This window comes from Mirounga angustirostris, unplaced genomic scaffold (genome assembly GCF_029215605.1).
Source record: "Mirounga angustirostris isolate CCGP_5_RB_7025 unplaced genomic scaffold, mMirAng1.0.hap1 SCAF_13, whole genome shotgun sequence".
NCBI classification, from domain to species: Eukaryota; Metazoa; Chordata; class Mammalia; order Carnivora; family Phocidae; genus Mirounga; species Mirounga angustirostris.
This window is the reverse complement of record NW_026991721.1, coordinates 61382246-61408806: the sequence shown is the minus strand read 5'-3', so window position 1 is coordinate 61408806 and position 26561 is coordinate 61382246. Positions and strand designations below refer to the sequence as shown.

The 26561-nt window shown below is 53.5% G+C and overlaps 1 protein-coding gene across 10 annotated transcripts in view; it reads left to right on the top strand.

Moving 5' to 3' along the window:
• The window catches only part of DENND2B (DENN domain containing 2B), a 150054-nt gene that overhangs the window by 120948 nt on the left and 2545 nt on the right, over positions 1–26561 (top strand). For 9 of the 10 annotated variants that reach the window (XM_045894190.3, XM_045894188.3, XM_064577076.1 and 6 more), the window contains 15 exons: positions 4650–4801; positions 6321–6536; positions 7471–7567; positions 8166–8210; positions 9203–9387; positions 10901–11010; positions 11227–11296; positions 14016–14093; positions 14688–14828; positions 18777–18925; positions 22483–22660; positions 22968–23009; positions 24019–24130; positions 24901–25140; positions 26002–26088. In XM_045894190.3, the coding sequence (XP_045750146.1) occupies positions 4650–4801; positions 6321–6536; positions 7471–7567; positions 8166–8210; positions 9203–9387; positions 10901–11010; positions 11227–11296; positions 14016–14093; positions 14688–14828; positions 18777–18925; positions 22483–22660; positions 22968–23009; positions 24019–24130; positions 24901–25140; positions 26002–26088 (1902 nt within the window). The remainder of the gene's footprint in view (positions 1–4649; positions 4802–6320; positions 6537–7470; positions 7568–8165; positions 8211–9202; positions 9388–10900; positions 11011–11226; positions 11297–14015; positions 14094–14687; positions 14829–18776; positions 18926–22482; positions 22661–22967; positions 23010–24018; positions 24131–24900; positions 25141–26001; positions 26089–26561) is intronic. The other variant, XM_064577075.1, reaches the window with a different exon arrangement.

The window sequence follows — 26561 nt, the reverse complement described above, 5'->3', positions numbered from 1 at the left end:
TTTGCCTGTCGAATTTGACATCTGCCCCTGGAAGATGCTGCTATTCCACAAAGCCTTATAATCATTTGCATTCTGAGCCTGACACTTAAAAATGCACCCAAGGAAGCAGCTTGTTAGGGAGTTATGTGGAGTGGCCTCGGCGCCTGACCAGGGAGCCTGGACTGCATTCCTGCAGAGATTCCCACTCCCATCAGCTAGTTGGGGCTGAGGGAGAGTTTCCAGGAACTTGAGTGGGATGGGAGCTGGGGACAGGGCCAGTCAGCCTGAGTGCAAAGCTTTTTGAGCTTCTGCTCTCTGTCATCTTCTCTCATTTGTCCCCAGGCTGGAAAGTAGTAAGGAACAGAGGGTACCTAACAACACTGAGGCTGCAGCCCAGAGGTGCAGCCCAGGGGAACGGTGCCTGGGCAGTTAGAGAAAGGTGTCCAGGCTTGGAGGGTGGGTAACAGTTGGCCCTTTAGAGCTCCGCATCTGATGTGCTGTGTGTTGGCGGAGGAAGGAGGGAGTTGGGCCTTTACCCTGGCCCTTTCTCCACTGTGTGAAGGAGGGGAAGAGGCTGAGCACCAGGATAAACAGCTGGTTGGAACCAGGAGAGGTTTTGACAGGGAAGCTACAGACCCAGGGCCCTAGGCAGGGTGTGGTCAGGAAGCTTAGGATTCTGTTGAGAGAAATTCTCAGTGTCTGTGCACTTACACACCTCTTTCCTAACTGGTTCTTCTAGTTGTGTGTGTGTGAGTGCTGTTTGGTGTGTGTGGTTAATGACCAAAGGAGCTGTGGGGAGGAATGGGACAGGGCTGCTTTCTTCTTTCAAGAGGATCAGTGTGATAAGTTTGGGCTCTGACAAGCCCCTTTAAAAGAGTGCAAAGCAGAAATTCTTGGCGATGCCCTTGTTCCATATCTCATCAGCAAAGCTGGGAAGGGTTGAGACCTCTGGCTTCCCCCAGCTGGGCTTGATAAGATGGGGCTGCTCAGAGCCAGGCTTCTGGGGAAGAGGGCCTACCTCTTCTCCCTCTTCTCTCGTCAGGCAGTCAGTGCGGATCGCCCTCGAGGAATCTGTGTGGGTGGGAATGCAGGTGACAGTCTGGTGGTCTGCCAGGCTTCCTGTCTCCCATCCACGCCCCTGCTAACTCTTCACCGTGTTTCTCCACTCAGCTGTGGCTGCTCTAGCCTTGCTGTAGTCCTGTTCCCCCAAAGGAAGATCTGAGCCCTATTCCCCAGCCTTCCTCCTCTCCTGACTCTGAGCCATTGCTTTGGGATTAATTTTCTCTCAGCAGGTTCAGGTGTGGTTCTCCTCGGGGCCTGCTTGGTCTCTGCATATTATCCCCATCCCCTGAGCATCCTTACTCCCTGGAAGGATGACTGGGAGTACGTCCATGAGACAGCTCCAGAACGGTGGCCAGGACCAATCTAGGACATGGAGAGTAGCAGGTGAACAAGGGCTTTGAGGTCCCAGCGAAAGCTGGGGAGGCAGGGCTTGGGCTGCGGCCAGCAGTCATTTCTTGGAGCAGTGATGAGTGGCCTGGTTCTATCAGAGAGGATTTTAAACATTGCTGAAGAAGAAAGAGGCTGGTGTTAAGGCTGGGAAGGCAGGAGGAACAGGCTTTTGAGGCTTTCCTGAAATTTTGTTTCCAGAGGCCCTAGTAGTGAGACCCTGGTGTTCCCAACTGTTTTCTCCTAGGTTGTCATTGATGTGCCTCAATGTTGTGCATCTATTACTTCCCTGGGCCTCAGTCTCCTACATCTGTTTCTTGGAGCTTTGGCTTTTGTATCATTGTTCAAAGCTCTGATTCCTGGGGAAGAAAGAAGGAAGAGAAGGAAGGAGGGAGGGAGAAGTAAGGAAGGAAGGAAGGATGGAGGAAAGAGAGTTTGCCTGGGGAGTTATGTCACGGCAGTCAGAATCTATTAGGAGGTCTAGAAACATCTATCTAAAGCAGTGGTCCCTAACAGGGCAGGGGGATAATTTCATCCATCCACCCATCCTCCCTCCCCACCCCTCCCCTCCTTCTTTCCATCCTTCCCTCTCTCCCCCCAAGTCCATCCATGCATGGATTTGTCCATCTGCTCAGGGGACATTTGACAGTGTCTGGAGACATTTTTGGTTCTTAACAACGGAGGGGATGCTACTGTCATCTAGTGGATTGAGGCCAGGGTTGCTGCTAAACATCCCCCAAATGCACAGGAGAGTCTGCCCCTTTCCCCACAACACAAACCTGGACTTCCCTACAGCCCAGAACATTGTGCACCGGGTCAGATCCGTGGGCACTGCGAGTGAGCGCGGCCGTCTGCTCCCCTTCCCCGGTCTTTCCATATCCTCCCTGCCACATGGACGTCCCTGTCTATATCATCAAGAGTCATCCAGCCCCAAATGTCAGTACTTTGGAGAAACTCTGATCGAAAGGAGCTGAGACAAGGTCATCCTGTTGGTTCAGGGATGATGATAAGTACTCTGGCTGGTCATCCAGCCCAAGGAAGTTTGGATTTGATGAGCTTGGAATAAATGTTCTTCCTGCCCCCATCTGAACAGTGATGCTCTGGTCCTGTTTCCCAAGGGTCAGGAAGATTGTGTCCTGGCATTCTTGAGTCCGTGACCCAGCCTCCCCCCCTCCCCCCCACGTCATCAATACAGGTTATATATTGGAGAGGGACCAGGAAGTACTGAGTCTCTCCTGCCTCCTCTCTAAGTGCCCAGAGTGGGGTAGGCTGGATGCCAGTTTTGATGCTTGGCTTCTTGAGCAGTGTTGCTGGGCTGGCTCTGCTTAGTCAGGACTCTGGAATGGAGACCAGTCATCTTTATAGCATGGCTGTGTTACAGGAAAACGTCTGTTCAGTTGCTGGGGCCTGGACTCTGCTTGGTGCTCGGAATCACTTCATCCAGTCCCAGATCCTATCTTGACCCATTCTTTTTTTTTTTTTTTTTAAAGATTTTATTCATTTATTTGAGAGAGAGAATGAGATAGAGCATGAAAGGGGGAGGGTCAGAGGGAGAAGCAGACTCCCTGCCGAGCAGGGAGCCCGATGCGGGACTCGATCCCGGGACTCCAGGATCATGACCTGAGCCGAAGGCAGTCGCTTAACCAACTGAGCCACCCAGGCGCCCTTGACCCATTCTTGACCTAGACCTTCAAGGGATTTGTGTTGCTCCCCTGGCAGCTTGATTAGCTGTGACAGAAATCCTTCCTTCACACCTCCTCCCTCCCCCTACCTCTGTGAAGGCATTTCCTAAATTCAGTGTAGTTTTCCATGGTAGTAATAAGTAGATACCCCCAGTTTGGGGGGAATCTTGACTTTGGAAATCGAGAATTCTGTAAGCATTTAAGGATTGGTTTTTCTCCTGTGTCCCATCTTAGGAAAGCCTACACTCCCAGTGGCCTTATTTCTAGTCCTATAGCTCTTTCCTCTGCCTGCTCCCTGAGAAGTAGTATCTGAACTCCTCTGGGGCGTGAGACACATCCGGGCATCTGCAGGGCTCAGCGGTCACCAGGCTCCATCCTGCTGCTGAACAGAGAGAAGAGGAGTGAGCCCTGTTCTCTTCGTGTGTGCCGCCCCTAGTAGAGGGTAGCATATACATGTTGGTCACCGGTTGCCGGGTCCCCAGCCTCAGACAGGGGCATCCATGTGGCAGGGAGGATATGGAAGACCGGGGAAGGGGAGCAGATGGCCGCGCTCACTCGCAGTGCCCACGGATCTGACCCGGTGCACAATGTTCTGGGCTGTAGGGAAGTCCAGGTTTGTGTTGTGGGGAAAGGGGCAGGCAGGTAAGGCCCTGGGAAGGAGATGCTTTCATGGTCAGGGACTGTGCTCTCTGCTCCCTGAGGTTTGCTGGCAGTGCCCGTATGGTGCCTGCTTCCAGGGCTCTTAGCCATTAGTCCTGAGAAGCCCAAACTGCCCACTCTCACCTCTTTGGCACAGATGGCTATCAGGCCTTTCACACCTCCCCTGTGTCACAGCAGGAGGGCTTGTCCCAAAAGGGGAGTGAAGACCATCTCTTGTTGCGAGGCCAGCGGTGGAAGAAACAGACTGGCCCTGTAGTGAGAGCGGTGCATGGAGCAGATAATGACTGAGCTGTCACTACTTGGCTCAGCCCTGTTCTGGTGTGGGGTTACCTGTGGACCAAATGGCAGAGCTGCCCAGAGAGAGTCGGTGCACAGTATAGGAAGCGAGAGGGAGGCCTGGCAGCCCCCTGCTCCTTATAGTTCGGTAGTGTTCCTCCATGCCCAGCCCCCAGAGTGCGTCCTCAGGGAGCATCGGTAGCAGGACAGCCGTGTGACCTCTGAAAGCCTTTCCTACCTTGAACTGTACATCTCTGGGGCTTTCACAGCGGGAGGACTGGAGCCAAGGAATGAAGCCTGGTGTTGGCTTTGTCCTCTGGCTGGGCACGGGCAGGGGTAGCTGAACCAGTCTTGTGCAATCTCTGAATTTATAAAGCAGAGGCCAGACGAGGCTGAGCTGAACTGGGGGTGGGTGGTTTGCTTCTGGACTTGGAGCCGGGATCTGTTTGTAGCCTCCCCGCTGCAGACGGGCAGCTGTATGACTCATGGGCTGAAGGGCCAGGCAGAAGCCATTCTCTTTGGTTCACAGGAATTCTGCTTGTTTATTTGTGAGTGTGTTTCCTCCTTCCCTTCTCCCAGTCTCTGACTTCTCCCCCTCTGCAGGAGATCTGCCCAAGGAGAATCCTTATGAGGATGTGGACTTAAAGAGCCGAAGAGCAGGACGAAAATCCCAGCAACTGTCTGAAAACTCCTTGGACTCTTTGCACAGGATGTGGGGTCCTCAGGACAGGAAGTACAACAACCCACCCACTCAGGTAATGGCAGCCCCGACTTGGGCCAGCACAAGGGCCACAGTGGAGGCCTGTCCTACCAGGATGTGGGCCTGCTTCCACTCACACTCTTTCCCTCACTAGTGCTTGGCAAAGGAGGTGACCTCAGGAAAGAGCTCTGCATGCAGGGACTTCTGCCATGTTGAAATCCTTGTGGGCAAGCGAGAGGTGCTCCCTGGGTACCCTGCCCTCCTTTCTCCCCTTTACTACTCGAGCTCTGTGCTACAACACGGAGGCATGAGCCCCGGCTGCCTCCTGGCCTGTCATTGTTCCTGCTCCCCTTCTGTGGGTAGCAGGAAGACGGGGCCCTGGTTGGAGTCTTGGTATTTGGCAGCTCTGGCAGAAACGATCTCAGTACTGGCATTTGGGGGCCAGGCATAGGCCCAAGAACCAGATTTGGAGAGCTAGACAGGTGTCTACCAGACCTGGAGCTACTCGTATCGGAGGGAATAAAAGACTGAATATTCAAGGAATGGACTGATAGAAGGCAGAATGAGAAAAAAGATGGAGAGTCAAAGGAGACCGTTAGACTTGAGCTCATTCTGGCCTTGTCCACGGTGGACAGGAGGCAAGAGAAGGAAGGGGGAGGCGCTTTCTCGGACCTACCCAGGCAACTCTAATTCTGTTTGCAAATGGAGTGACCTAGACATTTTATAACATTGGCTGGAGAATATAGAAATGATTTCTTCTGGCTTTGGAATGATGTAATCATTTTTATAAAAGATTCACCTTTTTCATGTGCTGTATTCAAACAGGCTTCCACTGAATTTGTGCGGCCAGCCGGATTGGGTGGGAAGAGGATGCTGGGGGACGGGAGGAAGGAGGACTGGCTGAAGAGGGATGAGAGACGATGCCAGATGCAGACAGCGGGTGGGAGGTGGGCCGAGTTGGCAGGGGTGCTGCCTTTCTAGCAGGGAGCAGGATCTGCAGAGAGTAAGGTGCCTGGGCAGAAGGATGCTGGTTTTAACGGAGGGAGTAGATCAGGGCTGGGGAGGGGCAGCTGCAGTGAAGGAGCCACCTGTGAGGCCCACCTTGCCAGGCTTTGGGAGTGAGGGCCCAGAGCCCTTATGTACTGCCTGGAAGAGGTGAGCGGGGCCAGGCTGCCATGTGGATTATGGCCCCTGCTAAGGAAGCTTTTTAGGACTGGATCAGGGGCTGTGGGAGGGAGATGAGCTCTATCAGCCAGGCTGAACAATGAGTAAAGGCTAAGCCTTGTCCCAAAGCTCAGGAGGAGCCCCCAGAATTCCCGCTTGTCCTTCTCTTTTCCACTCAGATGAGAGCCCAGTTTTCTTAGCCTCTGTTTTCTTTTTTCTGGCAGAGGTGGTTCAGCTTCCTTTATGGAAGCCCATATCTCATCTAGCCCTGACCTGCTGATTAGCAGCTGAGGTCTTACGAGAGGAAACCCAGGCAGAGGGAAATTCCAGGGTGGGATTCAGGGGAGCCAGGGATGCCAGCCAAGGCATCTGTGCTGAACCCCTCTCCCCCATCTTCTCTCCCATGCCAGCTCTCCTTGAAACCCAGCAGCCAGTCCCTGCGCAGTGGGCACTGGTCAGAGAGGAAGAGCCACCGGCTGCCACGATTACCCAAGAGGCACAGCCATGACGACATGCTGCTGCTGGCTCAGCTGAGCCTGCCGTCTTCACCCTCCAGCCTCAACGAGGACAGCCTCAGCACCACCAGTGAGCTGCTGTCCAGCCGCAGGGCCCGCCGCATTCCTAAGGTAGCCTCCCCAGGGGAGCCGCCTGGGGCTGGCTGGGCAGGTGGGCGGGCAGGTGGGCAGCTCTCTCCCTCCCCTCCTTCCCTAATCTGGGGCTGCTTCCTCAGTTCTCCTTGAATAAATTCTGCGCCCTTGCACTGGCCTTTCTTTTTCATCTGGTTAATTCCCTGTCTTATTACCAAAGATGCATTAAGTGATTCATGGGTGCACAGACGTTAGAGGAGGGACAGGCAGGCCTATCTCCCAAGGAGCACTCCATGCCTTCGAGTGACCGGAAACCAGTCCTTTAGGAGACTCCCCATTAGTGAGTGTGAGGTGTGCACTTGGAGAGCTCTGTGCACACATAAACACTTCCAGGCTTTGAAGGACCTAGGACTCAAACCTGAGTCTTCCTTTCTCTGACTCTCAGAATTGAGAGTTTTCAGCAATGATTTGCACACACAGGCGGTCAGACCCAAATCCCCAGCCCAAAGCGGCAGGATTTAGCCAAATGGTATTTTTAGCCTGCAAACAATGCTTGGGTATATTGGGAATTTAGCTCCTTCCTGTCGTGGCCCCAGGTTATAGCCTAGAGGGAAAGGCTCCAGTCCTTGTTCCTGTTATTACATCTGAGAGGCTCTTTGTCTCCGTTGGTTCATTGACTCTGGGGACCCAGAAGCTCCCGTCCTGCGTAGTTTGATCACAGTTCCTTCCTCTGGGGAGCTAAGTTTAACATCCTTGTGTAGGGGCAGGAGACCACTGAGGGGACGAGGGAGAGAAGAGCTACCGGCCTGTCTGCACTTGGGGTTAGTGCAGCCGGGAGACCAGTACTGGGTCCAGTATGGGGAGGGCAGAAAGTGTGCACCTTGAGGGAACGAAAGGGCTACTAATCAGCCTTCTTGGAAATAGGGGCAGCTGATGTTAAGGTTATCTCACCTTCTCTGCTTTCCTCACCCAGCTTGTCCAAAGAATTAACTCCATCTATAATGCCAAGAGGGGAAAGAAGAGATTAAAAAAACTGTCAATGTCCAGCATTGAGACAGCATCACTGAGAGGTAGGCCTTGATGTCTGAGCTGGTTCAGGTGTCTGGGGCCCTTGGGCAGTAGGAACAGGGAGAAGCATGATCTAGCTTTAGTTTATCCTTCTGTGGGCCAATCCCAGGATCCTCCTGCCTTCTAGGAGGGTAGAGTCCAACCAAGAAGTGGCCCATAGAAGGGGAGGGCCAAAGAGGGAAGGAAACCATGGGATGGGTTAGTTCAGGCTTTGGGCTGTGAGGCCCTGATGAGGGAGGTGGGTGTGGGAATCTGCTTCTGGCAAAAGGAAAGGCCAGACTTACTGAGAACTGTGGTCTGTTTCCCATTTCAAATCTTGGCGTCCTGGAGGCAGGCCCTGTGATCCAGGCCTGTAGGCCTCTCTGCTGGCTCGGCCTCCAGCTCAGGCCTTCAGCAGCTTCCCCCAGAGCAGGACTGGATGGATAGGGGTTTGTATAGTGATTAGCACCTGTGGTTTGAGCTCAGAGGGACCCTGGGCCCAGGGGGGCCCAGAAGAGGTATGATCCATCCCTCGTGAGAAGAGCTGGGAGGGGGGCGCAGGAAACGTTGGCTGTGGGGCAGCGGCTCAGCAAGCGTGCACTCCTACTGTTACTTTTCCAGATGAGAATAGTGAGAGCGAGAGCGACTCTGACGACAGGTTCAAAGGTGAGGCGTGGCTCCCCGAGAGCACGGAATCCCTTCCCAGCCCTGGCTGTAGAGTCACCCCCCTTCTTCTGCACATAGAGTTCCAACGTCCCCAGGTGGCCTGCTTTGAAGAGGCAAGAGGCAGGCAGGATAGCAGCCAACAGAGCTAAGAGCTGTAGGGGAGTCCCCTCCTACTGCGTGCAAGGCAGCCCTGGGAGGGTTGAACTCAGACGTCCCCCTTCACCTGGACTTCCCCACGGTCTTGTCCACAAGAACTGGGTGCTAGATTTGCCTGGTAAATGCTGCAAATCTGGAGGGTCAGAGGTGGGTTTAGAAGATTACAAGTACCTCTCCTGGCTGTAAGAATTGTGCCAGCCTGAGGAAACTGGTCCTCTGGAGGCCCTGAGACCACTTACGCCCCATATCCATAGAGAGGAGGACTGACACCTCCCTGAAAAGGTTTTGGAAACTTCCCGTTCCAGCAGCCTTGGCTAAATCTCTGTTCTTTCTCTACTGGGAAACCTGTCTAGACTTTCCTGGATGGTTAAAGTATGTGAGAGCTAGCTCCCTCCTCCCGTCCTCCACTGGTCCCCCAGGCAAGTGGGCAAATGGACTTTGGGCTGGGGACAGGGACAAAGGGTCCAAGTCCAAGGACTCTGAGAGGGACCCAGGACAAAGCCTTCGTGGAGGTTCGTGTTGGTACTAGGCAGGGGTAGGTGGGTGCCTGGGTTTTGCCTGGCTTAGGCAGTCCTGTCAGTCCCCGCCCAGCCTCCAGAAGCTCCAGAAGGCCCAGCGCAGCAGCTCCCTGTGGCAGGGCAGAGCCTTTGCACAGGCGTAGACACTTTGCTCTTGCCACTTCAGCCCCAGACCCAGCTGCGAGAGGGTGTCAGGCCAGGCTTCTGCGCTTAGAGGTGGTCCACAGAGGCAGAGCCTGAGACTGGGGTGGAAGGGGGCTGATGTGGGGTCTGTGATGGTCCAGCCTGCCTGAGCCCTGACATACACCCTGCCCCCAGCCCACACGCAGCGCCTGGTCCACATCCAGTCCATGCTGAAGCGTGCACCCAGCTATCGGACTCTGGAGCTGGAACTGCTCGAGTGGCAGGAGCGGGAGCTTTTTGAGTACTTTGTGGTGGTGTCCCTCAAGAAGAAGCCATCTCGAAACACCTACCTCCCTGAAGTCTCCTACCAGTTTCCCAAGGTGAGGCCATCTCTCCCCCATCCCACCCCTCCTCTAGCACCTTCTGTCTGCCTGGCCCATCTCTGGGGCAAGAGAGATCCTGTTCCTGCCATAGCCACTCACCTCGCTGCGACAGCCCTGAGCATGGTGCCTGCCAGCTAGCAGGGAAGAGAGGGTTTCCGGGGCATGGGTTTGGGCCAGTGCTTGTTCAGAGGATGAGGGCGCAGAGAACACCTCCCAGTATGCCTAGAATAAAACCCAAATTGCTTATAAGGATGGCAAGGGGCCTGCGGAAGGGCCCCCAGGTACTTCTCATACTTTATTTCTCTCTTTTTAACCACTGTATTGAGACCTAATTCACATACTGTTTAATTCAGCTATTTGAAGTATATAATTTGGGATGCTTGAGTGGCTCAGTTGGTTAAGCGTCTGCCTTCAGCTCAGGTCGTGATCCCAGGATCCTGGGATCCGAGCCCCACATCGGGCTCCCTGCTCAGTGGGGAGTCTGCTTCTCCCTCTGCCTGCTTGTGCTCTCTCTCTGTCTCTGTCTCTCTCTCTCTGACAAATAAATAAATAAAATTTTAAAAAAATTTAAAAAAAAGTAAAGTATACAATTCAATGACTTTTAGTATATTCAGAGTTGTACAATCAATATTAGGACATTTTTTTAAAAAGAGTTTATTTATTTTAGAGAGAGAGAGTGCAAGCAAGCAGGGTTGGGGGAGCAGAGGGGAAAGGAGAGCGAGAGGGGAAGAGAATATGAAGCAGACTCCATGCCCAGCGTGGAGCCTGACAAAGGGCTCAGTCCCACGACCACGAGATCATGACCTGAGCTGAAACCAAGAATCGAGTGCTTAACCAACTGAGCCACCGAGGTGTCCCTGGAACATGTTTATCACCCCAAAAAGAAATTGTGTATCCCATTAGCTGTCACTCTCCATCCCCCCACCTACCTTCCCTCTTACCACACCTTCCCTGTCCATCACCAGCCAGCCAACCTAGCCTCCTTGCTCTCTGCCTCAGCCTGGAATGTTCTTTCTTCAGCTCTACACATGGTGGCTGGCTTTTTTTCATTCCTCATTCTCTGCCCAGATAGTACCTCTTCCAGGAGATCTTTCCAGATACCTAAAGTATCCATCCCCATGTCCAGTTCTCTCTGTCATAGTGCCCTCTTTATTTCCTTTGTGGCACCCTTGGGGATTTCGTTGTCAATTGTCTCAGTCTCCTGACCAGAATGTGCAGGGACAGGGACCTTACCCACTTTGTCTTCCATCAGTAGCCCCAGCGCGTGACACAGTGCCAGGTGCCACATAGAAAGCACTCATTTGGCACCTACTGAATGAATAAATGATGTCTCAGCTCGCACCCAGACCTCTCTGTAAGAATCGGGAATGGGGACAGGACTGCTGAGAAGCATGCCAGTTGGCCAGATGCCATCTAAAGCTCTTAGGGGAGGAGATGCTTCTCAGCCACCCCCCTCCATCCCAGGATCCATGTCTTTCATCTGTCTCTCCCCAAATCCCTCTCCCTGCAGCTGGACCGACCCACCAAGCAGATGCGGGAGGCAGAGGAGAGGCTCAAGGCCATCCCCCAGTTTTGCTTCCCTGATGCCAAGGACTGGCTCCCTGTGTCAGAGTACAGCAGGTGAGGCCTGGCCCGGTCTGGCCGGAGGCAGGAAGGGGGCATCGGCTCCGTGACTCCCACGGCAGGGGCAACTGCACAGGACATGCCGGCATCCTGGCCTCTGCTCTTCCCGCCAGCTGGCCCTTCACCTCCTCCCTGGGAGGGCATTCCCTCTTCTGGGGTGCTATTTCCTGGGTCCTCTGACCTTCCCTGACGCCAGGCCCCTCCCCGTTCCAGTGAGACCTTCTCTTTCATGCTGACTGGGGAAGACGGCAGCAGGCGCTTCGGCTACTGCAGGCGCTTACTGGTGAGTAGAGCCGTGCAGCCCTGGGGGGACTGGGCTGCACAGTATGTGTGTGTGCGCCTTCCTCAACTCTGGCTTGTGTGGGATTCTACGTTCTGCTTCCTTGTGTGCTCCTCGAGGCCACCCTCAACACATGCACGCGCACACGCACGCACGCACGCAGGCACCCGGATGAGGCACTCCTAGGATCGCAGGACTCACAGTGACCCCTCTGCTCAGGCCCCAGGATCTAAGATAAACTGTGGTAAGAGGAGAGAGTGGATCACCTCCTACTGGGCTGTCCTATGGTTTTAACTTTCCTACACTTTTTCTTCTCCTTCATTTCCCTCGGGCTCTGGGCTCTGGTGCTGTTGCTGGAGTGCGGGATCATATCACCCCAGCTATGTGTGTGCATCGGACAGGGGTGGAGGACAACCTTCCTCATGCCCATACCTGGCCAGCTGACGTGAGGAGGCATCCTGTCCGTGGTCTGGTAATGTTGGAGGCCGAGGAGGGACAGAGCAGTACCTTCTATGGGATTCTGGGAGAGATGCCTTGAACACAGGGGAAAGGGAGGATTTTGAAAATATAAGCCATGTTACAGAGAGAGAAACCCTTCCCCGTCTCCCTTCCCATTAGTCCTGGGAAATAATCAGATGGAGGTAAGGTAAAGAGGGAGTCCTGTTGCGCTCTCCCCTGGAGTTCACTAGGATGTTGTTGGTTTGGGGTGTCAGCAGTGTTTCATGGTTCATGCCTTAATGGGACAAAGACTCACTAGATGCCAGTCTAAGCACAGATGAGAAGGATCCTAGGCAGGGACCCCAGATGAAGGATTCTGGGCCATTCATTCATTCATTCATTCATTCATTCTGAAACACATACCATACTCCTGTTGAGGGTCAGGCAACATGTTAAATGCACCTAAAAAGGAGTTAGACATGAATCCCATCCAATCCTCAAGGAATTTTAGATAGTCTAGTAGAGGAGGTCAGACTTTGAATGTAGAAGGGAAGACAAAGGGAATAAACTATTATTTAGGACCTGTTATGTTCCAGGCTGGATGCCTTAGGTATGTCATCTTCTTTAATCCTTAGGGGAGAGTTCATGAAGTAGTACTATGTCCGTCAGTTTCTATAGATTAAGAAATCAAGACTCGGGGGGGAATAACTTGCCCAGGATCACACAGCCAGTGAGAGACAGAGCCAGGATTGACTCTAAGTTCTTTGATACTCTTGGATCGCCCCAAAGGGTAGTCTGGGGATATTTGGATATTGAATGCCCGGTGAGTAGGGCTAAGGGAATGTGGAGCAGTACAGATCCCAGGTGGGGAGCCAGCAGAGGCCAGCATGCCCCAGATTCACCTGGGCCTGGAGACGAGCATTCCGAAGGCTGCCTTTGCAGGAATAGTGATGGAGCAGAGCTGCTCCTTTGCAGCGGGCCTGCTGCCCCCAGGGAAGAGCATGTTTGTCCTGGCGTGCTCAGAGAGGGCCTGGGCTGGGTCCCTGCCAAGGGGGCTGGCACTAGCTCGGCATTCCTGCAGATTGGACACAATGATTCTAACCCAAATCCCACATACTTGATTTAATCACTTGGGGCTTTAGAGGAGGCGGGGGAGAGGGAAAGAGAGAGGAGTGAGTTTCAGGCCTAATATGGACAAAAACAGATTCTGCCTTCTCTTTAGATCTGTGACATTCGGCCAGCAGGTTTGGAAACTGAAATGGGCCCATCTGCATTTGCTTAGCAGCCTGCATGAGGGGCCAGCACCTGCTCTGTGCTCCCTCCCTACTTGGCCTTGCCAGACACTCAGGCCTCTGAGCCAGAGGCAGCCACAGAGCCCTGCCAGCCCCTTGCTGGAGACGTAGACTCTGGTGGCGTCACCCCAACCTGCATTTGGGGGCTCCAGGCCTGGGGAGCTCTCAGGGCACATCTCCTCCAGCCACTCCCCTTTTCAATCCCCCTTTTCCTTTGTTCTCCTCTTCTAGCACACTTCTGTTCTCTGTCTTTGCGTCCCTTTCCCTTCTGTCCTGTCAGGAGGCAGTATGCTTTAGCGGTGAGATAGCAAATCAGAGGCCAAAACAGACTCCTGGCTCCATGACTTTTAGATGCATGTCCTTGGGCAATGAGTTCTTCTTTTTGTAACTCAGTTTACTCATCTATAGAATGCAGATGATAGTGCCCGTGTACTATCTCTCTCAGGCTTTTTGTAAAGTACCAAGCCCAGGCCTCAGATATGGTAAACATTCAATAAATAGTAGTTTGCCGCCCTTATCTCTGTTCAGTTTGTCTTACTAGAGTGGGGTGGATCGAGGAAGGGAGGCAAGGGGAACCTAGAATGGGGATGTTTTACAGAATGTCCCCTGTGAGGGGGGCTTACTCCGAGGAATGTACACAGGTCCCTCTCATGACCATTGTGTCCTCTGGATTCCCAGCTTTTGCCATGTAAATCCACGAATCACCATCTAGCTTTTGCCAGGCTGCTTCCTCCTTCGCCAGCGGCCTCCTGGGAGGAACTCGGCAGGAGTCTGGCACCTTGGGCTGGAAGACCCAGTGGAGGCTGAAGCCTGCCCCCGAAGAGTGTCAGCCTTTTCTCTGGGGGCCTGGTTGAGTAGCGGTTTAGAAGAGGTTTGCAGTCGTCCACTAGAAGATCAGTCCTTAGTCCTCAATTCCCCAGGAAAGGAGCCGGATGTAGTAATCGTGCCTTCTCTGTATCTGTCTGTCTCTCCTCCGCCTCATCCCGACCCAGCCGAGTGGGAAAGGGCCTCGGTTGCCGGAGGTATACTGTGTCATCAGCCGCCTTGGCTGCTTCGGCTTGTTTTCCAAGGTAAGAGGGCTCTGGCTTACTTCCCTCCCCTTTCCCCAGCTGACAGCTCCCACAGGAGTATCTATAGTCAGCTCAGATGAGAAAACCACCTGTGTGCATGAGCGAGCAAGCGAGCGGGCATGAGCAAGAGAATGCAAGAGCAAGTACAGGGAGCTCTTGGACTCTTTCCTGTTCCAAAGTCTGGCTCCCCATCTGGCCAGCTGGCATCTCCCCAGCTCCTGCACCAACATGGTCTGCCAATGTCGCAGTCCACCCTGGGCCATGGGCAGAGCCGGAGTCCTTGGGGACAGAGGACCCCCCCCCCCCCCGCCCACCTGGGGAAGCCAAGTGCCCAGGGACCCGACTTACAGGTGGTGTTTTCTTTGCCCAGCTCCTGGGTGTGAGGCAAGGACGAGTTAGTGAGCAGAGCAGTCATCGAGTGCCAAGGGAAGCAGGAAGGCTAGAGTGTAAAGCTGCTGGCGAGACAGTCCTCCTGTCCCCTAGCTTTTGGCCCCGGCTGGTCAGATGCCACGCTGCCCTCTTCTCTGCCCAGGAGGTAGGGAAGGGCAGCGTCCTGACACCCTTCCTCTTCGGGCTGCCGGTGGTTGGGCACAGGTCCTAGATGAGGTGGAGCGCCGGCGTGGGATCTCTGCCGCCTTGGTCTATCCCTTCATGAGAAGTCTCATGGAGTCGCCCTTCCCTGCCCCAGGGAAGACCATCAAAGTGAAGACATTTCTTCCAGGTGCTGGCAATGAGGTAGGGATTTCTGCTGCCTCTTCTCTCAGACTATGGATGGGGGCTAGCTAAGGCTGCAGTCCCTGGGAGGGGCAGAGCACGGCCCCTTCCTTGCTCACGGTGTGTGTACAGCTAATCAGTAAGGACTGGAAAAGTGAATGACAGAACTGTCACTGGGGCCCAACTCCCTGCAGCTCCTAGGGGGCCTTCCCTGACCTGCTTGGACTCAACGACATTCCACCTGCCCTCCTTTTATTCATTCATCGGCTCTTTACCGACAGTGCTCTCTCACAGTCAGGGATGGCGCCAGACCTTGGGGCAGCCATGAAGTTGAAGTAGGCCACAGCTCTGTCCCTGTGGAGTTCATAATCTAGTGGGAGAGACCAATATTAAATACATATGTCTGCTTTTAAGTAGATAATTCCTGAACATTTTAAGTGCCAAGTGCAAGCGTGGGAGTAAGAGTGTGTGACAGGGGACCTGCTCTAGGTTAGGGGGCCCGGGAAGGCTTCCTCTGAGAAGGTGACTTAGGTGAGTAGAGTCAGCTAAATGAAGTGGGGGAGGGGGACTGAAAGAGAAGGGTGTGGATGGGAGAAGGTTATTCCAGATAGAGAGGGAACAGCACCTGCAAAGGCACATGTCGGCAAAGTGACAAGGAACTGAAAAAAGGCCAAGATGGTTGAAAGGGTGGTGAGCAGGGCAGGAGAGGCAGCGAGGGCCACATCACAGTGTGCCTGCTAGGCCAAGTTAAGGATTTTGGAGTTTATCTAAAGCAGGGTTATAAGATCTGAGAGATAATTTTAAAAGCTCACTCTGGCTGCTGTGGAGATCGTGGATCGGAGTGAAAGCAGGGAGACCTGCTAGGCTCCTCTACAGTAGGACAGGAGATGATATGATAGTAGCTTGGATTAAGGAGTGGTAGAAGAGGTAAGAAGTGGGTGGATTTGAGATACGTTTTAGACTTAGGATCAGAAGTACTTTTATATGCAGTGTTAGGGAGATTTTAAGGCTAACTCCCAGCTTTTTGGCTCGAGCTTCAGGGTAGTTGCCGGCGTACTGCCTGTGGAGGGAGTGGGCTCCAAGGAGGAAGCAGGGAAGTGGATTTTGTAGGTGTTATGTTTAAGATACCTGGGTGGCACCCAAGAGAAGATGTTTCGTAGCAGAAAGTGTAGATAGGGAAGAGAAGAGAGCCCAGACTCGGTCCTCCTTGGACCTGGGGAACTCCAACGTTTGGGGATCCTGCAAAAGAGGAGGAGCAACCCCCAGGAGTGAGAAGACAGGAGGGATAGCAGGCCGTGGCTTGGAAGCCAAGGAAGGGGGCATCTTAAGAAGGAAGGGGTGCTCAGGTGAGGTCAGGATGAGGAATGGCCAGCTGCCTTGACAAGAGTGGATCTCAGTGGAGCAGGAACTGAGGGGCCCAGATACCTGAGTGGAGTGAGTTGAGAAGTGAAGAGGGGTGAGAAAGTGGAAATAGCCTGCATAGACTTCTCTTCGAGAGGCTTGGTTGTGAAGAGGACTTGGGAAGGGGGAGGGCAGTGGTTGAAAGGGGGGAGTTTGTGGAAGATGGTCGTCTGGAGGCTGGTGGGAATGACCCAGCGGAGGCAGAGGTGAAAGCGGATAGTCAGGAGAGGGAGGGGACAGTCAGACTGTGGCCGAGGAGGCGGCAGGGCTGTGGGATCCAGGGAAGGACTGGCTTCGGTTAGGAGAGATGGGCCCTTCCTTGTGTGATGGCAGGGAAGGGCCATGGCTTGTGGATTCTGGCTTCTCATCTGATAGCTTCGGTTTTCTCAAAATGGAAAAGAAGGTCATCCTCTGTGAGAGGTGGGTGCTAGGCTTTAGGAGAGGGAAGAAGAAATGACTTCGTTGTTACAGAGAGCAGGAGAGGGTCTGACTAAAGAAACACAGGGTGTGCTGGGAGTGGCGCAAATGCCAGTTCAGGGCTCTCTCTCAGCCTCTTTTCCCCCACCCTCCTCTGGAGGGACTTTAGGCTTTTTGAGAGGTCTGGCGCAGGATGGCTGGCCCTGCCCCGAGAGCCCAGCAGCATGCCTGGGAGCCCTTCGGGACGGCCCCACTCTCACCAGCCTCACTTCTCATCACTCTGACTTGAATTGCTTACTGTCGCTGAACCCTGCTTCCTTTTGCCTTGAAGACTCTTCCCTTCTCTCCTTGGACAGCCCAAACGAAGTATCTTGGGCTCTGAGCCACTGCCCTGACCACTCCCTGCCTCCACTGGGGCTGCTGCCCTTCTTCTCCACCCTCGTGGGCCCCCCCTCCGCCCCCACCGTGCAGACGTGAATCATGGCTTCCTCGGTCCGGACACCAGTCTCACAGCTGGGGTTACTTTGACTCAGTCGGCCCCACTGGACTGCGATCCTTGAAGGCAGGGATGCATGAGAAGAGGCCCAGGTCCCACCAGCTGCTTCTGTGAATTCTCACACGCTGCAGGGAGCCTGGACCCCAGGGGTCGTAGGAGGATGGCGCTGTGCTGCAGAGCTGAGCCTGTCAGACTGCGTGAGGCTCTTGGGGGTGGAGGGGTGTGGGGGAGCATCACTGTGACTTCTGGGGACAAGGACGGGGGGCTCATACAGAGGCCTCTGGTGTCCGTGTGGTGTGGGTTTCCTTCAGGCCACATTCCCTGAGCATTTTGTGTGGGCATGGCATTGTGCTCATCCCTGGGCCTTCTAGGAGTTCACCATCGGTGGGAAAGATAGTGTCTGCTGATCGTTAGGGCACCTTGTGCCCCGTTTGCTGCTTCTCTGGGAGCCAGAGGGATGAATATTGAGCTAGGAGTTTAACTTCCCTTGCTTCGACCCTGAGGAATAAATGAGATGATGTGGGGTAAAAGCCCCTGGAAGAGAGCTCTGACACCATGGGCTCTGCAAGGGACGTCAGTTTTCACCCTACTTAGCAGGAGGCCTGCACACCCTTGCTGCCCACATGCGCTGAGAGACCAAGGAGAAGACTAGGCAGTCCCCTGTGGTAGCTGCTTAGGCCTGGCCTGAGCGTCAGCAGCTCCTCCTGCTCTCACTGCTAGGGTCAATTGCTACCCTTCACCCTCAGGGCTGCCCCCAAGGAAGTGGCTTTTTTCTGGCATAGCACTGACCTTGGGAGTGGCCTTGCAACCCCCCTGGAGGGAGGATAGCTAGGTCTGGCCCTGATAAAGTCCTGCTTCCTGGCATGGTGGTGGAATAGCCAGTCCTTCCCTGTGCCTTCCTTGTGCCTGGCACAGAGATTAGACAGGCTGATAGAGATAGAGGCCAGAATGGTAGGACAAACATGACCTCTGGAAGGAAAGTCTAGCAGGAAGGGAGAGGACATGACAACAAGGACATTAGCATTGCCTTCTGAGAGATGGCAGCCCAGGGATATGGAGATGCTGGTCTTCCTATGGCCTGGGGAGTAGTGATTGGTTGTGGGATCCGGTCAGCATGGGCGCCAAGACCTCTGCTTGGGGAGATGGACCAGGGGGCGGGGGGCACCCCACAGATGGAGCTGTGTGGTCTCCTTATTCTCCTGATCTGTAAGAGTATTCACCTCTCCTCCTTTTCCTGGGAGCCTGAGGGATGGCTCATCAACTGCTTCTCTCTGGAGCCTCCCCCACATTCCAGTTAGCCCTCTTGCTCACAGGCTAGGTGTCTGAGTACTGTGGGAACAGAGCTGTGGTCTGAGGGGAGAGGGAGACTGGGTCTTATTGCATAGTGGGGTAGATTAGAAAGCTGGAAAAGGGAGGGTGGGGAGGGAAACCCCTCAGAAGGCAATGCTAGTGTCCTTGTTGCCATGTCCTCTCCCCTTCCTGCTCGAGTTTCCTTCCAGAGGTCATGTTTGTCCTACCATTCTGGCCTCTGTCTCTATCAGCCTGTCTAATCTCTGTGCCAGGCCCAAGAAAGGCACAAGGGAAGGGCTGGCTATTCCCGGGAGTGACACTCACCTCGCCTGCCTTGACCCACTTCCCCCCTTGCTTTCCTACAGGTGTTAGAGCTGCGGCGGCCCATGGATTCCCGGCTGGAGCACGTGGACTTCGAGTGCCTTTTCACCTGCCTCAGCGTGCGCCAGCTCATCCGAATCTTTGCCTCGCTGCTGCTGGAGCGCCGAGTCATTTTTGTGGCAGATAAGCTCAGGTAAGGCCCAGCAGGGCCAGGTGAAGAAGAGGGGGAAGGCACGTCCACTAGTTAATCTGACATGTATTTATGAGCCCTACTATGTGCCAGCTGCTGTGGTATTGGTGTGGCAGGATTGAGAACCCAAGGGAGGACTTGGCCTGAGGGAAGAAGTGGGGCATGTCTTCTTTTGCCTCAGCCAAGAGTGTGCAGATGCAAATACGTGGATTTGGAGAAAGGTGGAATAAGGAGATTTCTGGCTGATGGCTGCACTTCCTCTGGGAGGGGAGGCAGGGCCATCTCTGTGGGATGCGGAGTTTGAGGGGAGTGATGAACTCTTAGGCAGAGCCACGTGAGGAAGGGGCAAGAGCACTGACTAGGCGTCAGAGGAGCGCTGAGCCCCCCAGGGAGGAGCCAGTTAGGGCATGACTGGAGAGGTCACCTGGGGATTTGTGGAGAAGGACAAGGTGAGGCAGTGAGGGTGCTGGGGAGCAGAGTGGTTGCAGGAAGGTTGGCCAGTCAAACCAGGAGAGGGAAAAGATGTCCAGGGACAGGAGGTGCCCGTGAGGCAGGGGAGCTGGTTTAGGAGGAATAAGAAAAGAGCCGGATGGATCATAGGTCTTGGTCTGAAATGTTGGCATTTATGATTTTAGAGGTAGAGGAGTTCCAGATGCCAAGATCTGGTTGTGGCTTTGGGAGGCGTGGTAGAAGGGTCACAGAACATGGGGTGTTGTGGAAGGAGTTGAGCTCTCCTAGGCAGTCAAGATTTACAAGAAAGTGTCTCAGTCTATTCAGGCTGCTATAGCAAAATACCAGACTAGGTGGCCTGTAAACAACAGAAATGTACTTCTCATAGTTCCAAAGGCTGCGCATCCAAGCTCAGGGTGCCAGCATGGATATGTTCTGGTGGGGGCCCGCTTCCTGGTTCACAGCCAGAGCCTTCTCACTGTGGTAGAAGGGGCGAAGGAGCTCTGTGGATCTGTTTTATAAGCACATGTATCCCATTCATGAGGGCCCCACCTTCATCACCTAAGCACCTCCCGAAGGCCCCACCTCATATTTGGGGCTCAGGGTTTCCACATAGGAATTTTGGAGGGCACAAATACTTAAACCATAGCATGGAGTATATGTGGGGAGTGGACAGGCAAGTAGAGGATGAGATCTTGGCAACATGTCACGTATTTTTTTGGTCAGAGGATCCATCACGGGAAGAAGTGGTTTCTTTAGAATGGTGGAATTAATTCATGTCATTTGGGCATTTATTAACCCACCTGCTCTGTGCCGTACCATATGCCAGGTGCTGATAGGAGGGGCAGAAAAGGACAGTCCTCTTTCAGGTTGGTCCTCAGTAGGCCCAGGCTCTCTGGGGTCTTCCTTTCTGTCTGTGTGAGGGGCTACTGAGGGGAGCAGGAGAAAGGGACTCCTGCATGCCCTCACGGGGCACTGGGCGGGATGCCAGGCCACCCTTGGCCCAGGAGAAGGAAGAGGAGGAAATGCCAGGCTGCTGACTTTTCCAGAGAAGGCCCGCTTTAGAAATGAAAATGGCCCTCACTTCCCGCCCCAGCCTCAGTGTCTCTGTATCCCACAGTTGTGTGTGTCTTGCTGTCCCTCAGGAAGGGGCTCAGGACAGCAGCCCGGTGGAGCCCTGTCTGCTGCCTCCCTGCCACCCGTGTTCACTGTCCCTCAACGAGGGAGGCTCTAGTCTGGCCAGACTGTGGTGTCCCTACCGAAGCCTAGACCCTGAGGTTTCTTTTTCTTGAAGGTTCCATTCCCTCACTCAGGGCTTCCTCTTTGCCACCCCCTCCCGTAGCCCAGCTCCAGTAGGGCTCTGAGCACATTCCTGCACCATTCTGGAAGGAAAGTTCCCCAGGGCTCTGTTCTTTGCCGGGCTCAGCATTCAAGTTCTGCCACTCTTGGGTCTAAGAAGAGATACCCACTCTCCTCAGGGTCTGCCTGTGACTGGAGAGGGGCAGGGTGGGCAGCCCAGTGATGGCACCTGGTCTGGACTGGGTCAGGGCTTAGTGAGTCCAGCCAGCTCACGTTCTGTTGCTCACATTCTAGGTTGTCCACAAATCCTTTGTCCCTCCAGGTCTAGTTTTGATGTCTGAGTATATGGAAGGGGTGCGCTGCAGTGATTAGCCCTAGGGGCTCTACAAAACCCTCTGTCTCCAAAGAGCCAGGCCTATTGGAGGGGAAGGTGGAGATCAGTGTGTCCCTCAACACTGAGACAGCCCTTTTCTAGATCTTCTGCAGATGGCTCTGCTCGAGGTGTGGGGAGCTGCTGTCCCCAGGAGAGGGGCTGTCAGAGCCAGGATACCTATGTCTCTGCCTCAAGGCCCAGCACTATTAGGTGTCTGTAGGGTGGCAGGACAGCCAAGCAAGGCACTGGCTGATGAAACACTTGTGAACATCCAGGGGTCCTTCTAGAAAAGGGGGTTTGTTTCTGTCATGGATTGGAACCATGTTCTCTGACTGGTGGGGCATTAGTCAGGAAAGGGGGAGAATTCCTGAGGGAGCTCATCAAGTAGAGTCTATTGTGGCTAATAGGTGGGACTAATAGAGGCAGAGGGTCAGAGTGGGAAAATCAAGCTTAAAACTGAACTTGACTGTGGGCCTCTGCCTCCTCATCTATAATATGGTCCCCAGAGGAAGGCCTTTGATTCTCCTCCCAGCAGATGGGTTGTTCAAGCCAGGTGTGTCTCCTGTGTTTACCAGTGCCCCACACCAGCCCTCAACACACATGGGGAGTGCACACTCACTTCTGCTCCTTCTAGCTAGCACCCTAGAAGTCTTCCTCCCCTCTTGCATTGGTCATTCTGCTCAGATGGCTGGTCCTGGAGTGCTGCTGGGTCTAGAGGCCCGGAGCCCCATCTAGGCCAAGAGAGGGATGACCCCACTGAGACCTTAGGTTATTTTTTGGAGCCTGAGAAGAAACATGGGCGTGGGCACTTTTTTCAGCTTGGTAGGAATGGTGCCGGGCTCCTCACCTCGGTCAGTGGTCCTCAGACTACTCTTTGCGATTACAGCGAGGAAGGGTTGGATAGACGGCAGAGTAGTCAAGTGACACTGGGCTGGGAGACAGGACAACTGTGTCCCAGGCTGGCCCCTTATGAAACTGACCCTTAGTAGCTGTGGCCCCAGTTATAACATGTAGAATTGATAAGACAACCTCTGAGGGTCTTCCAGCTCTTACACATTACAAATCTGTGATCGACTCTTGCTCCCCTTGCCTTCATATTCCCTAGCTTGAGCTGATACTTCCCCACCAGGTTAGGCCTGTCTGTGATTAGGGTGGCCCTTGGCGGTATGTATGTGAGTCGTTTGTGAGTTTAAGTGTTGCTATGTACCTTCATGGCTGTTCCTCGGTTGAGTCCCAAAGAAGGTCAGTACCAGTGTCCTTGAGGCTCTGAGTGGTGGGAATGTGGGGGCTTCACCAGTCTGCAGGGTCAGATCCTGACCTGAACTCCATCAGCACTTTTGTTGCACTGGGTGGTTTAACCTATGAAAGGATGCTTGAACTCCCCTTCCCCAAAGGTCCTGGGCCTGGGCTCAGATGCTTGTCTCTGTCTGTCTACCAGTACCCTCTCCAGCTGCTCCCATGCCGTGGTAGCCTTGCTCTACCCCTTCTCCTGGCAGCACACCTTCATTCCTGTCCTTCCGGCCTCCATGATTGACATCGTCTGCTGTCCCACACCCTTCCTGGTTGGCCTGCTCTCCAGCTCCCTCCCCAAACTGAAGGAGCTGCCCGTGGAGGAGGTGGGCCATTGTCTGGGGGACCAGCTGGGTGAGGGGTGGAGGAAGGAAGGGACCGAAGGAACAGAAACTCCCAGGAGGGAGGGAGGGGCAGAGGGGGAAAGGAAGGGACCAAGACCACTGGGATCTTCTCACTTGTGGCCCCTGGGCCTCTCTACCCAGCTCCTGTCCCTTTTCCCTGGGCGCTCTATCCCTGGTTGGAGTTATTCCTGTTGTCTGACTCTGGGAATCCAGGAGGTCTGGAGGCCTAGAGAGGGCATTGCAGGGGCTCATTCCCTGCATCACTGTCACTAATGACTCTTTCTCTTAGGCACTGATGGTGAATCTGGGATCCGACCGATTCATCCGACAGGTAAGAAAGAGCAGGACACCAGAGAATATGGCCTGCCCTAGGGTAGGTGCCTGTTTGATGCAGGCCCCCAGGCACCCAATACTGTTATACACGTTGTTCAACCTTCACAGCCTATTTGTTGAGCTCTCTGGGCTCCATATTCACAGACTAGACAAGGGTGGGGAGGGAGAAGCTGATCTGGGAAGTCTTGACCCCAGCAGGATCTGCCTTTCTGGTTGGGATCATCCAGTGTGATGGGAATGTGGGAGTGTGAAGAGCATGGCCTGGAAGTCTGAACACTTGAGGTCTGGCTCTGCCACCTTTGAGCCACACAATGTCAGATGGGCCTCTGAACTTCTCTGAGCCAGAGTTCTCATCTCTAAAGCAGGCATGGTGACACCACCTGCCTTGAAATGTTGCTGGGGGATGACACATCATGCACAGAATGCTATGGAATGTCAAGGTTTGCAATCATCATTGTAACTTCAGAAAGCCTTTGTTAGTCATGGAAATCCTCCCGGCTCTCCACTAAGGAGCACAACCCACTGGTGTACCCTCTGGGAAGGTACAGTCTGTTACACACCATTGACAGCTGCCACTCCTGGGTACAAGGGATCAAGGTACAGACACGGAACCAGAATGCAGAGACAGGAACGACAGCCTAACCTCATACCTGAGACACAGGCTGGGCCATCATTTCCCTGCCCTGAGCCAGCTCTGCTTCCCATCGTGGAGCTGGAGATGGAGGAGCCAGGGAGGCTTCATCAGGGTGCTGGGCGAGGAACCCCAAGCTGGTCCTGGACAGTGAATGCCATGGCTTCCACCACTTTTTATCTGTGTGACTTTGGATGAGTTTCTTAACCTCTCTCTGCTCAGCTTCTCATTGTAAAATGAGGTCGATAATTGTATCAGGATTTGGGGGAGGAATGAGTAAGATTATATATTTAAGCTCTTCGGATGGCCTGGCATATAGTAAGTGCTCAGTCAGTGTCTGTGATCATGATGACTGTGTGTTTTCCTTCCCCTGTAGATGGATGATGAGGACACGCTGTTACCGAGGAAGCTACAGGCGGCTCTGGAGCAGGCTCTAGAGAGGAAGAACGAACTGATCTCCCAGGACTCTGACAGCGATTCCGATGATGGTGAGTGAGGCTTGCCCCAGGCAGAATCAACTCTGGCCCCGGGACTCCCTCTGCTCTGGCCCCGGGCCTCATGGTACCAGGACCCTGTTTCTATACACCAGACCCTTCTGGTTGATGAGGCTCCAGGTATAGGACCTTGGTCTCAAGCCAGCCTAGAATTCTCTAGCCCCACTACCAGTGGGCTCAGGGAGTAATGGGCCTGAGGAGAGAGAAGTACTGTGGTAGTTTGTCAGAGGGAGTTGAGAAACATAAACAACATTGGGGGCACTTGTAGGGTGGCCCAGGCTAGAAAGCTACCCTCTTCCCTCTAATTCTTCTCTACCTCAGAAGGTTTGAGAAAGAAAACCCAAAGATATATGGCAACGCCTAGACTCTTCTTGCTGATAGGAAGCTAGTTATTCCTCCCTCAGGGGCCTTGCCTTGAGTCCCTGCAGGAGATGGAGGGAACTTCCTCTTCTTGTGAAGTCCAGGAATACCACCAAGGGTGACGGGTATGGGGAAAGTGATCCTCTGGTCTCTGATTTCCACTCTCATTCACATAGTGAATATTTGCCAACTTCCATGTGCAGAGCACAGTTTCTGACCTTCCAGCTCAGGGGCTAGTTACAAGCCCAGGAGCACAAGAGATAAAGTTTCAAAAACAGATTAAGTGGTTCTGGCTAGAAATTCTCTTGGGGAGAGGGAGACAATAACAGCTAGAGGTTGGGGTTGGAGGTTGGAGATGACCGTTTCTTGACCCGAACCTCAAAGATTTGTCTTTTCTCTTCCAGAATGTAATACCCTCAATGGGCTGGTGTCGGAGGTGTTTATCCGGTTCTTTGTGGAGACTGTTGGGCACTACTCCCTCTTCCTGACTCAGAGCGAGAAGGGAGAGAGGGCCTTTCAGCGAGAGGCCTTCCGCAAGTCTGTGGCCTCCAAGAGCATCCGCCGTTTCCTTGAGGTTTTTATGGAGTCTCAGATGTTTGCAGGCTTCATCCAAGACAGGGAGCTAAGAAAGTGTCGGGCAAAGGGTAAGGCCAGAAGAGCTTGGGGTTGGGTGCTGTGGGCCGTCTTCTGCTACCAGCAGGCCTGAATAACTGGGCACCGTGACGGAAGCTCTTAGCCATCAGCTAGAGCCAGGCCTCCTAGCATCCCTTTCTTCTGATACAAACTGCCAAGGGAGCTTTCTTCTCCTCCTGTCACAGTAAATGCCTTCCCAAGGCTGTGCACAGGCTGGAGCCTTGTGGCTGGTAGGGCTCCTCTCCACCCCAGGCAGCGTGCCATTGGTAGCCCATCCCCTCTTCAGATGCTCTTCTTCTTCAGAGAAAAAGACCAGACTGAGCAATTTAGGGGGTTCTAAGAACCACAGGTTGGAGAAGCCCTTGATGAAAATTGAGCTAGCTCTCTGAGGTTGTTGGCAGCCTCCATTCAGAATAGAAGGTCACCTTGTCTCTAGTTACTTCATCAGCTCAGCTCACTCTAGGACTTTTTTTTTTTTTTTTTTTTACATCTCAAGATCTTTCTGTCTAACCTCAGGGTTATTACATCTTCTGTCCACTAATACTGTCCATTTAGTCTAACAAGCCTTTTGGAACAACATGGTAGAGTGATCTAAGAGGACCTAGAGAAGGCGCCCAGCTCTGAAACAAGGAGTGGCATCTTTGTCTTATGGAATGCAGCTCAGGCACATGCACTGGGAGGTGCTGAGGGCCTCTTGCTTCAGCAGTGAGCACAGTGAGATGTTATTAATTATAGTTCTGATGAGATAATCTGAATTCTAATAAGATGCTCCCGTAAATTGTAATTGCAGATCCTGGTTTCTCTGTGCCCAATAGGCCGCCCCTTCCCTTCCCGCAATAACGGTTCTGTTCCCTGTTCCTCCTCTTCCGCAGGCCTGTTTGAGCAGCGAGTGGAACAGTATTTAGAGGAACTTCCAGACACTGAGCAGAGTGGGATGAATAAGTTTCTCCGAGGTTTGGGTAAGTAGCATGGTCACTGATGAAATAGGTGTTCAGCAAGAAGCTGGGGCTGGGGGATCTGTACCCAAACTACTCTAAACCAATGCCAGTGGGTATTTATATTGGGGCTGTAGACAGAACTGTAAGAGATCCCCTGGTGAAGAGGTTCCCAGCCCAGTCCTCCAAGAGCATTTAGCACAGTATTTACCAAATTGCAGAACCAGGAGAAACTACAGATCCTTACATAAACCAGGTCTTTTTCCATGTGCTCTTTCTTGAGTGTATATGAGGGTGCTAGGGGCAGTGAGCTTTTCTCTAGATCATAAAGGGGTCTACAAAGGTCTTGGTCCCGGAGTGCCCTTCTCTGAAAACTTCTACTCCCTTCAAAGAGCTCAGCCAGCTAAATCATGGAATCATAGCATGTCTCTGTTTAAAGGGAAATTGGGCCCAAAGAAGTTAAATAGCTTGCCCACAGCCCCAGAGTGATTGATACC